Source organism: Salmo salar, chromosome ssa20, assembly GCF_905237065.1.
Source record: "Salmo salar chromosome ssa20, Ssal_v3.1, whole genome shotgun sequence".
Lineage (NCBI taxonomy): Eukaryota > Metazoa > Chordata > Actinopteri > Salmoniformes > Salmonidae > Salmo > Salmo salar.
In genome coordinates this window covers 11,009,914-11,023,085 of record NC_059461.1, presented here as the reverse complement: position 1 = coordinate 11,023,085, position 13,172 = coordinate 11,009,914, and the positions used below count along the sequence as shown (strand labels likewise).

General features: G+C 41.1%; 1 protein-coding gene across 3 annotated transcripts in view; it reads left to right on the top strand.

Annotated features, from left to right (window-relative positions):
- The window catches only part of LOC106580141 (EGF-like repeat and discoidin I-like domain-containing protein 3), a 304,272-nt gene that overhangs the window by 97,290 nt on the left and 193,810 nt on the right, over positions 1-13,172 (top strand). For 2 of the 3 annotated variants that reach the window (XM_014160861.2, XM_014160859.2), the window contains one exon: positions 3,022-3,054. In XM_014160861.2, coding sequence (XP_014016336.2) covers positions 3,022-3,054 — 33 coding nt within the window. The remainder of the gene's footprint in view (positions 1-3,021; positions 3,055-13,172) is intronic. The other variant, XM_014160860.2, reaches the window with a different exon arrangement.

Below are 13,172 nucleotides of genomic sequence, written 5' to 3'. Positions count from 1 at the left end.
GCAATTCAGAATTCCACTTCCTGTTTCGATCTGTCTCGGGGTTTTGACTGCCATATGAGTTCTGTTATACTCACAGACACCATTCAAACAGTTTTAGACACTTTAGGGTGTTTTCTATCCACAAGTATTAACAAATTAGTTTTGGCAAGTCGGTTAGGACATCTACTTTATGCATGACAAGTAATATTTCCAACAATTGTTTACAGACAGATTATTTCACTTATAATTCACTGTATCACAATTCCAGTGGGTCAGAAGTTCATATACACTAAGTTGACTGTGCCTTTAAACAGCTTGGAAAATTCCAGAAAATGATGTCATGGCTTTAGAAGCTTCTGATTGGCTAATTGACATCATTTGAGTCAATTGGAGGTGTACCTGTGGATGTTGTCACGACTTCGGCTCCTCTCCTTGTTCAGGCGGCGTTCGGCGGTCGACGTCACCGGCTTTCTAGCCATCGCCGCTCCATTTTTCCATTGTTCCATTTGTTTTGTCTTGTTCCCTGCACACCTGGTTTTCATTCCCTAATCAGACTGCATGTATTTATTCCTCTGTTCCCCTCCATGTCTTTGTGTGAAATTGTAATTGTTACGTGTTTCGTGTGTACGTGCTAGACTGGGATTTTTCCCGTATTTTCCGTGGTATTTTCACAAAGGTTGTTTATTGTAACATTTGCTCATTTTGTTTGGACTGTTTCGCACGTTGCACTTTATCCTTTGGCTGGAGGTTTTGACACAGTGGTGTCTGTCTGTTTTGTTGCCTCTACCCAAATAAAGTGTGGGCCTGTTCACAACTCTCTGCTCTCCTGCACCTGACTTCTCCACCAGTAGCACTCACCATGACAGATGTATTTCAAGGCCTACCTTCAAACTCAGTGCTTCTTTGCTTGACATCATGGGGAAATCAAAAGAAATCAGCCAAGACCTCAGAAAAAAAACTGTAGACCTCCACAAGTCTGGTTCATCCTTGGGAGCAATTTCCAAACACCTGAAGGTACCACGTTCATCTGTACAAACAATAGTATGCAAGTATAAACACCATGGGACCACGCAGCCATCATACCGCTGAGGAAGGAGACGCGTTCTGTCTCCTAGAGATGAACGTACTTTTGTGTGAGAAGTGCAAATCAATCCCAGAACAACAGCAAAGGACCTTGTGAAGATGCTAGAGTAAACAAATACAGAAGTATCTATATCCACAGTAAAACGAGTCCTATATTGACATAACCTAAAAGGCCGCTCAGCAAGGAAGAAGCCACTGCTCCAAAACTGCCATAAAAAGCCAGACTACTGTTTGCAACTACACATGGGGACAAAGATTGTACTTTTTAAAGAAATGTCCTCCAGTCTGATGAAACAAAAATAGAACTGTTTGGCCATAATGACCATCGTTATGTTTGGAGGAAAAAGGGGGAGGCTTGCAAGCCGAAGAACACCATCCCAACTGTAAAGCACGGGGGTGGCAGCATCATGTTGTGAGGGTGCTTTGCTGCTGGAGGGACTGGTGCACTTCACAAAATAGATGGCATCATGAGGTAGGAAAATTGTGTATATATATATATTAAAGCAACATCTCAAGACATCAGTCAGGAAGTTAAAGCTTGGTTGCAAATGGGTCTTCCAAATGGAAATGACCTCAAGTATACTGCCCAAGTTGTGGCAAAATGGCTTAAGGACAACCAAGTAAAGGTATTGGAGTGGCCCTCACAAAGCCCTGACCTCAATCCTATAGAACATTTGTGGGCAGAACTAAAAAAGCATGTGCGAGCAAGGAGGCCTACAAACCTGACTCAGTTACACCAGCTCTGTCAGGAGAAATGGGCCAAAATTCACTCAACGTATTGTAGAAGCTTGTAGAAGGCTACCCAAAACATTTTACCCAATTCAAACAATTTAAAGGCAATGCTACCAAATGCTAATTGAGTGTATGTAAACTTCTGACCCACTGTGAATGTGTTGAAAGAAATATAAGCTGAAATAAATCATTCTCTCTACTATTATTCTGACATTTCACATTCTTGAAATAAATTGGTGATCCTAACTGACCTTAGACAGGGCATTTTTACTATGATTAAATGTCAGGAATTGTGAAAAACTGAGTTTAAATGTAGTTGGCTATGGTATATGTAAACTTCCACTGTACCTAGTAGCACTGGGTATTACATTTAAAGTTAGCAATCTATTTAGTTAATGTGTTTCCACTTCCTCAGGTGTTGACCCCCAAATTATTTAGCCTATGATATTAGTTAGTGCACATAAAGCTGTATGTTATTTTGACAGTAATATATAGCAACTATAGTCTAATTGTCAACCCAAAATTAGGTGGTAAGTTTATGGCGCGCACAATGATGTGGTTTGGTGTGGATAACACACCAGAGTCAAACTCTTGTCCCAGTCTGCCCTTTGCAATATTAGTCTAATGTATGCATTTTGTCATATTGCAGGCACTCTTAACCAGAGCGACTTACAGTTGTGAGTGCATACATTTTCGTTCATACTGGTCCCCTGTGGGAATCTAACCCATATACTGAGATCATGTGACACCTAGATTGCACACAGTTGGACTTTATTTAACTAATTATTTGACTTCTGAAGGTAATTGGTTGTACCAGATCTTATTTAGGGGCTTTATAGCAAAGGGGGTGAATACATATGCCCGCACTATTTTTCCATTTCACATTTTTGTATTTAAAAATGAAAAAAAAAAACATGTAATTTCACTTCACCAATTTGAACAATTTTGTGTATGTCCATTACATGAAATCCAAATAAAAATCAATTTATATTACAGGTTGTAATGCAGCAAAATAGGAAAAATGCCAAGGGGAATGAAAACATTTGCAAGGCACTGTAACCTAGAGTTTGTCACTCATCCAATTGAGTTTATTGCAAATGCAAAACATTCAGTGTTCATGATGGAGTTACACCATTAAATCCTTTCTAATTACCTCACAATTATATCTCTTTCTCTCTTTCTCTCCTTTCTCCCTTCCTCCCCTTTTCCCTCCCTCTATCTCTACAGCAGCAGATGGTGAGGAGGAGACAACTTCAGCAGGTAGGATATTTCTACACTTGGTATCTTGTGTTCCCCTCATTTGTGTGTGTGTTCTACCTATCAGCAGTAAAATCATATGACATGTCATGTATCCTTTCAACCACTTTCTTACTCTTTCTCACTCTCACTCCCCACACTCTCACTTCCCCCCAAAAACACACACACACACACACACACACACACACACACACACACACACACACACACACACACACACACACACACACACACACACAGTGCCGTAACACCAACTCCCATTCAAGGTAATATGTAATGTGGTGCAACAAGACACACACACACACAGAACCATGTAGATTTCAAGACTTTATCCCACCCTTCTCCTTCCTCATTGACTGCTGTGACTCCTGCTGCATTGATTGATTGATCATGCCTAGTCAGCACTCTTAGGTTGACTGATCTCCAATTGTCTTTCTTTTTTTGTTAAGTTCTCTTTTTACCCCTTTTTTTTTTACAAGCTTAGATCATCACTTTTAGTGCCTCTCTTTCTTTTCATTGAACCAATCAGACTTCTGCTGTTCTCACTTGCAACAGCAAATTTCACCTAACATTTTAATTGTTTGTCATAGAACGAGAAATCGAAACAACTGCCAAAAATCTAAACAAGTCAACAACATTTGATCACGCATATATGAATGAAAGAATTAAAATCATGTTATCCTATTTCTTATTGAGTCATCTGTAATTGAGCCAAGTTGATAGTAGTGATTCTTCCATTAGATAACCTTCTTAGAGTCCTCATCTATAAAAAAAAAAGCCTCAATAGGAATTCTACACATTTTTTTTACTTGAAAATAGTTATGAATCAGGGTAGTTAGTTAGTGGAGAACTTTCCATCCCTGTAGGAAGTTCGTATCTTAGCTTAGCTCTGGTTAGTGTACTTCCATAAGCACTCTTCCCCAAGGGGCTGGCTAATGATATTTAATTCACTTACTATTAGCATACGGTGCACAGCAGGGTTAAGATCAGCATAGTGGATTATCATAAAAGCCCTCCATTATCATAAAAGCCCTCAGAAAGCATGTTTAGCAATCATGCAATTTCCAGTTACCCTGAAAGTAAGGAGCTTCTCAGAATACACTTTTTAGAAGCTCTGTATGAATTTCATGGAACAGTTAACAAAAGGAAGAATAACTGAAATAGTCTTTGTCATTTTAGATGGAAAAGCCATATGAATATCACAAAATCTTATGTGAAGTTACAGTTTTTTTCAATTGCTAACATGCATTGGTCAAAACTGAAGTCACATTGTCAAAACTCTTCACACAATCAGCGAAACAGAAGTGTATGTGGACCAAACGGTGAATCATTTTTCATTGCTTTCACACAAAATACATTCAATGGCCACATTCTCCGAAATCAATGAACTCTTTTCTCATTCATACTCCATCACCTGCAAAACTATATATTTGCAGCACATGTTTTCAAATGCTAACACACTGTTTCCGAAACGGTTAAAAACACATTCAAAACAGAATGATGGCTAATGTCGTGCATTTCTGCAGTAACCAGATTTAAACATATAGAAAAGTGGACACAATTATTGACCATGTTGGTCTCTCTTTGAGAGAAGCCGGTTTAAGGGTGCAACCAAATCTGCAGCGTTCAACAGTAGCATCAATAGTGCAAATTATCCGGCAAAACAACAGGTGAGATGTGCATCCTTCAATGATAATTTAACTACACATTACAGTACAATACAGTATGTTCACATTTTTACATGTACTGACATTTTGAAATATATTTATTGTTTTGTGTTTTTCCGTAGAATCCAAAGGTTGCTCCCACAGGAGGGTGAGGCAGAATATTATCAGATGCGCAGGAAATTGCCATTGTTAACATGGTAATTGGCAACAATGCAATAAAACTGCCGGAAATTCGGGACAGAGTGCTGGCAGATGATATCACTTTTGGGAATGTGAATACACACGACAATTGCCAGAGTCCTAGAAAAACATAAATAAGAATGAAGCAGTTGTACACTGTACCCTTTAAGAGAAACGGTGAACGTGTGAAGGAGCTCCAGTATCAATATGTCCAGGTAAGATGGCTGTTCAATAACCAAACAGGGTACATACACAGCTATGCATAATGTAAAGTACTGTAAAACTGTGGATTTACTATATTTTAGAGAGTAATGGAGAAGAAAGCCAGACAAACTGAATATACCTTCATCTTTGTGGATGAAGCTGGATTCAACCTGGCAAAAAGACGTCACAGGGGAAGAAATGTGATTGGACAGAGAGCAACCATGGATGTCCCAGGCCAGAGAGGAGCTAACATCACAATGTGTGCAGTGCTGTCCAATGATGGTTTGCTGTTACACAAACCACTTATTGGCCCCCACAATATAGAGAGGCTCATTTATTTTCTGTATGACCTGCATAATCGACTTGTGCCAGCGGAGGAGAGAGGGGCAAGAAACTCCCCTACCTTTGTTGTTGTGTGGGATAATGTGGCATTCCACCACCCTGCTGTAGTCACAGACTGGTTTGCTGCACATCCCAGGATGTCAGTACTATTCCTGCCTCCATACTTCCCCTTCCTAAACCCCATAGAGGAGTTTTTCTCTGCGTGGAGGTGGAAGGTTTATGACCATCATCCACATGACCAGATGTCCTTACTGGATGCCATGAAAGCGGGGTGTGGAGACACTTCTCCTGAAGACTGCCAGGGTTGGATTAGACATTCCAGAAGATTCTTTCCAAGATGCATCACCAGAGAAGACATAAGATGAGATGTTGATGAGAACTTGTGGCCAAATGCAGTAGAGAGGCAGAACTAGAACCCTCACAGTACTGTACAGTATGAATGATTATACTACACATGTTGTTGATGTTTTTTTTATGAGTATTTTTGCAGCCCTGGAATTTCAGGAATTTGTTTTTTGTTTCAACTTTTTATTTTTCACAAGTAAATTACTATATGCAAAGATATAGGAAAATAAAGGCTATTGAAGCAAATTGCTGTTTTTCTGATTCATTCTTGTTACATATCCTTTAGCACAGTCAATAAAGTGAAAAGGTGTTATTCTTATTCTACAATGAAATACTGATTTATGTGAAAAATCCTTCAAACTTCATTTACGTCATTTAGCAGACGCTCTTATCCAGAGCGACTTCAAAGAGAAAAGTTAATCATTTATGTAATGCTCCCTGTTAGTGTTTTTTAGGTCAGTGTGTTATGAGTGACAATGTATGCTCTCTGAGTGAGAGTTGTTGCCAGTGTTATGGTCAAACAAGCTTATTTTGAGACATGTATGAAGTGTTTTGGTTTTGGAGGTGATATTAATGGTTTGGCCAAGATGTATGTTGGTAATGCAGACTATGTAAAGAGTTTTGAAAAAATGGCTTCAGTATTGACCGATGCTTGTTTGCAATTGAAAAAAAATCTGTGATAATATATGAAAAAATATACTGCTCAAAAAAATAAAGGGAACACTTAAACAACACAATGTAACTCCAAGTCAATCACACTTCCGTGAAATCAAACTGTCCACTTAGGAAGCAACACTGATTGACAATAAATTTCACATGCTGTTGTGCAAATGGAATAGACAACAGGTGGAAATTATAGGCAATTAGCAAGACACCCCCAATAAAGGAGTGGTTCTGCAGGTGGGGACCACAGACCACTTCTCAGTTCCTATGCTTCCTGGCTGATGTTTTGGTCACTTTTGAATGCTGCCGGTGCTTTCACTCTAGTGGTAGCATGAGACGGAGTCTACAACCCACACAAGTGGCTCAGGTAGTGCAGCTCATCCAGGATGGCACATCAATACGAGCTGTGGCAAGAAGGTTTGCTGTGTCTGTCAGCGTAGTGTCCAGAGCATGGAGGCGCTACCAGGAGACAGGCCAGTATATCAGGAGACGTGGAGGAGGCCGTAGGAGGGCAACAACCCAGCAGCAGGACCGCTACCTCCGCCTTTGTGCAAGGAGGAGCAGGAGGAGCACTGCCAGAGCCCTGCAAAATGACCTCCAGCGGGTCACAAATGTGCATGTGTCTGCTCAAACGGTCAGAAACAGACTCCATGAGGGTGGTATAAGGGCCCGACGTCCACAGGTGGGGGTTGTGCTTACAGCCCAACACCGTGCAGGACGTTTGGCATTTGCCAGAGAACACCAAGATTGGCAAATTCGCCACTGGCGCCCTGTGCTCTTCACAGATGAAAGCAGGTTCACACTGAGCACATGTGACAGACGTGACAGAGTCTGGAGACGCCGTGGAGAACGTTCTGCTGCCTGCAACATCCTCCAGCATGACCGGTTTGGCGGTGAGTCAGTCATGGTGTGGGGTGGCATTTCTTTGGGGGCGGCACAGCCCTCCATGTGCTCGCCAGAGGTAGCCTGACTGCCATTAGGTACCGAGATGAGATCCTCAGACCATATATGAGATCCTGAGACCATATATTGGTGCGGTTGGCCCTGGGTTCCTCCTAATGCAAGACAATACTAGACCTCATGTGGCTGGAGTGTGTCAGCAGTTCCTGCAAGAGGAAGGCATCAATGCTATGGACTGGCCCGCCCGTTCCCCAGACCTGAATCCAATTGAGCACATCTGGGACATCATGTCTCGCTCCATCCACCAACGCCACGTTGCACCACAGACTGTCCAGGAGTTGGCGGATGCTTTAGTCCAGGTCTGGGAGGAGATCCCTTAGGAGACCATCCACCACCTCATCAGGAGCATGCCCAGGCGTTGTAGGGAGGTCATACAGGCACGTGGAGGCCACACACACTACTGAGCCTCATTTTGACTTGTTTTAAGGACATTACATCAAAGTTGGACCAGCCTGTATTGTGGTTTTCCACTTTAATTTTGAGTGTGACTCCAAATCCAGATCTCCATGGGTTGATAAATTGGATTTCCATTGATTATTTTTGTGTGATTTTGTTGTCAGCACATTCAACTATGTAAAGAAAAAAGTATTTAATAAGATTATTTCATTCATTCAGATCTAGGATGTGTTATTTTAGTGTTCCCTTTATTTTTTTGAGCAGTGTATAAAAGCAACACTTGATAACATGAAACTACACATGTGAAAACATTTGAGAATGTGAAAACATCTCATGTGAAATAAATGTGACAACATCAGGATGTACATTTTTTACATGTGATACCATGAAACTAAACGTAATAACATTTGAAAGGTTTTCACATGCAAAACTCCAAATAGTGTAAACATATTTAATCAATATTATTACATTTGACATGAGATTTGAACTCATAACCTCTCGATGTGGGGTACACTGATCATTCTGCTGTGCCACAAAGTCTGTTGCATTCTCAGAAGTCCCCTGCAGATTTAATACATCTCTCCACTTAGCAAAAGAGTGCCATCTGCACTGCTATTTTAGTTTCAGCAATTTGTATAGTTGTCTAATGTTGGTGGGGCATATTATTCTGTTTTAATGTTACTCCTGAATCACTATGATAAATATAATAGTTGTTCTTGAGTGTATTTTTAACAAAGTTGAGATTTACTTTGAAGTCCAAAGGGTAGGAATACAGGTGTAATCAGTTATTGACACAGACATGGTGGTGTAGCAGGAAGCTCTGAATGCCATGAACCAAGAGGTTGTAACTTCAAATCCCAGGTGAGGACATATTCAATAGTATTTACTGTATAAATAAACATACACAATGTAATCAAGTGTGTCAAATACGTGAGTTGTAAAGACTGCATGAAGTTCCGGGGACATCCTAATGACTCATTTTTGTTTGCAGGACATCACCTGTGAAACCTCATGTGCAAACGATCCACATGTGAAGTGTTACAAAACCACATGTTTTCACATGATTTCACAAAGTGAAATCACATGATTTTCCACATGTGAAGTTGTGTTTTTTCGGTAAGGGTTAAGCAAGTTCAGTGTTATCTCGGTTGTTATTGTTTCTGGTTGTAATGGGACTACTTTGGGTATACAGGAACTACACATCTCTTAGATATCACCCTGATGTTAATAGTTAGATGGATGATCCTATGTATTGTTGGGGTCAATTCCATTTCACTTCCAGTCAGTTTTATTTGGAATTGTTCAATTGGAATGCAACTGAATTCCTGAATCCATGCATTTAGATGGATTTGACATATTCAACTGTGGCCAACACACTGCATTGCTGGCTCTCTAGAAAACAGCCTTTATATATTCATGTTCATGTCCTGTGTAAGTCTTCTAAATCCCATCTCCTTCTTTACATGGTTACAATGATTTTCCTCTTTCTTGTTCAAGTATACAGCTTAACTTAATCTGGGACTGTTCATATTATTGACATGTTGTTTGATATTTTTTAGGGATAAAGCCTCTGTTTTTTTCCATAGCAAAATAAATCTTCTCCGTGTGGCATTACATATCACAAGCTCTTTGAGTTTGCGAATGAAAAAATGTAAACAATGTCTAAGACAAAACACATGCAGTATAGGGTGATGCCATTTCAGTTACTCCCTCATGAATGCACAAACATGCTCACAAGCAGGCAGACACACACTTCTCTGCTTAGTAGTCTCCACCTGGAATTTTTACAATTATTTTTATTTAATCTTTATTTTACAAGACAAGTCAGTTAAGAACAAATTCTTATTTTGCAATGACGGCCTACCCTGGCAAATCCCTCCCCTAACCTGGACAACGCTGGGCCCAATTGAGTGCTGCCCTATGGGACTCCCGATGACAGCCGGTTCAGATACAGCCCAGGATTGGACCAGGGTCTGTAGTGACACCTCTAGCACTGATATGCAGTGCCTTAGACCGCTGTACCACTCGGGAGCCATGAGTAGATGATATAGTGCGTTCGGAAAGTATTCAGACCCCTTGACTTTTTCCATATTTTTTTTATCTACACACAATACCCCATAATGACAAAGCAAAAACAGGTTTTTATTACAAATACAAACCTGAAATATCACATTTACATAAGTATTCAGACCCTTTACTCAGTACTTTGTTGAAGCACCTTTGGCAGTGATTACAGCCTAGAGTCTTCTTGGTTATGACGCTACAAGCTCCCATTATTCTCTGCAGATCCTTTCAAGCTTTGTCAGGTTAGATGGGGAGCGTCGCTGAACAGCTATTTGCAGGTCTCTCCAGAGATGTCCGATCGGGTTCCAGTCTGGGCTCTGGATGGGCCACTCAAGGACATTCAGAGACTTGTCCCGAAGCCACTTCTGCGTTGTCTTGGCTGTGCGCTTAGGGTTGTTGTCCTATTGGAAGGTGAACCTTTGCCCCAGTCTGAGGTCCTGAGAGCTCTGAAGCAGGTTTTCATCAAGGATCTCTCTGTTCATCTTTCCCTTGATCCTGACTAGTCTCCCAGTCCCTGCTGCTGAAAAACATCCACACAGCATGATGCTGCCACCACCATACTTCACCGTATGGATGGTACAAGGTTTCCTCCAGACGTGACGCTTGGCATTTAGGCCAAAGAGTTGATTCTTGGTTTCATCAGACCAGATCATCTTGTTTATCATGGTCTGAGAGTCCATTAGGTGCCTTTTGGCAAACCAAGTGAGCTGTCATGTGCCTTTTACTGAGGAGTGGCTTCCGTCTGGCCACTCTACCATAAAAGCCTGATTGGTGGAGTGCTGCAGAGATGGTTGTCCTTCTAGAAGGACAACCACAGAGAAACGCTGGAGTTCTGTCAGAGTGACCATTGGGTTCTTGGTCACCTCCCTGACCAAGGCCCTTCTCCCACGATGGCTCAGTTTGGCCAAGCGGCCAGTTCTAGGCTGTGTCTTAGTGGTTCAAAACTTCTTCCAAATAGAATAAATTAGCAATAATTTCAAAAAACCTGTTTTTGCTTCGTCATTATTGGGTATTGTATGTAGATTGATGAGTATTTTTTTTAACTTAATCCATTTTAGAATAAGGCTGTAATGTAACTGTGGAAAAAGCAAAGGTGTCTGAATACTTTACGAATGCACTGTATGTGCTGTTTGTAGACATCTCTCAAATATAGAAGATATGTAAGTGTGACATCAATGGAACACGGCCTTCATTTGACTCTGTTCCCCAACACCAGTCAGGACGTATCACACAGGAATCAAACAATGTTTGCTGTTTGATAGGGTCAGGTTTTAAACTACACATTTTAGCTGTGTTTATACACAGTGTACAAAACATTAGGAAAACATTAGGAGTGTACTTGGTAAATGTAGATGAAGGGGAGGAGACAGGTTAAAGAAGGATTGTTATGCCTTGAGACAGTTGAGACATGTATTGTGTATGTGCCATTCAGAGGGTGATTGGGCAAGACAAAATATTTAAGTGCCTATGAATGTGGTATGTTAGTAGGTGACAGGCACATCAGTTTGAGTGTGTCAAGAACCGCAACGCTGCTGGGTTTTTCACACTCAACAGTTTCCCGTGTGTATGAAGAATGGTCCACCACCCAAAGGAAATCCAGCTAACTTGACACAACTGTGGGAGGCATTGGAGTCAACATGGGCAAGCATCCCTGTGGAATGCTTTCGACACCTTGTAAAGTCCATGCCCTGATGAATTGAAGCTGTTCTGAGGGCAAAAGGGAGTGCAACTCAATATTAGGAAGGTCAAATCAAATCAAATTTTATTAGTCACATGCGGCAAAAACAATAGGTGTAGTCCTTACAGTGAAACGCTTACTTACGAACCCCTAACCAACAATGCAGTTAAAAAAAAATATGGATAAGAATAATACATAAAACTAACAAGTAATTAAAGAGCAGCAGTAAAATAACAATAGCAATACTATATTTAAGGGGGGTACCGGTACAGAGTCAGTATGCGGGGCACCGGTTAGTTGTACATGAAGGTAGCAGCGGCGTAAAAGAGGGGTGGACAATTCAAATAGTCTGGGTAGCCATTTGATTAGGTGTTCAGGAGTCTTATGGTTTGGGGTAGAAGCTGTTTAGAAGCCTCTTTGACCTAGACTTGGCGCTCCGATACCGCTTGCCGTGTGGTAGCAGAGAGAACAGTCTATTACTAGGGTGACTGGAGTACTTTTTTTAGGACCTTCCTCTTGCGTCGCCTGGTGTAGAGGTCCTGGATGGCAGGAAGCTTGGCCCCAGTGATGTACTGGGCCGTTCGCACTACCCTCTGTAGTACCTTGCGGTCGGAGGTCGAGCAGTTGCAATACCAGGCAGTGATGCAACCAGTCCGGATGCGCTCGATGGTTCAATTGTAGAACCTTTTGAGGATCTGAGGACCCATGCCTAATCTTTTCAGTCTCCTGAGGGGAATAGTTTTTTTTCATGCCTTCGTCACGACTGTCTTGGTGTGCTTGGACCATGTTAGTTTGTTGGTGATGTGGACACCAAGCAACTTGAAGGTGCCTGTAACGGTCATTGTATGGAGTAGACCAAAGCGCAGCGGGTTGAGTGCTCATATTTACTTTTATTGAGACACGTAACAAAACAAGAAAACGAACGAACGCACAGTATTGCAGGCTAAACACAGCTATGCAAAACCAACTTCCCACAAACGACAGGTAAAAAAGGGCTACCTGAGTATGCCTCCCAATCAGCAACAACAATGTACAGCTGTTCCTGATTGAGAGCCATACCAGGCCAACACAAAGAAATATACACCCTAGAAAAACCATAGAAATACAAAACATAGAACAAAAACCCCAAAACCCTGACAACACAAAGCAAACACACCCCTGCCACGCCCTGACCAAACTACAATGACAAATAACCCCTTATACTGGTCAGGACGTGACAGTGCCCCTAATATTTTGTACACAGTGTATATAAATAAGTGGAGAGAATCCTGTGCTTGTAAAAAAACAAAATGGTGCCTGACCCCATGGTGAAAGAGAAACTGGATTAATGTACAGTATATGTTTACGGCCTATCTTAGGTCCTACAAAACCACATAAAGATTTAGTATTGCTAAAGTTTTAATATGAAGCCGTGATTAATAAAACCAGGTTTGACACATTTGCGTAACAATCCCCTTCATTTTAAGAAATGATCTGCAATTTTATGAACATCAAGTCTTATCACTTCTCTTTATTGGATACAAAATGCACATTACTTTAATTTACGACACTACCCCTTTGCTGGTTTTAATTAATGATGAATTTGATATGGATTTTTAATATGTGGTAAGGGAGCATCCATT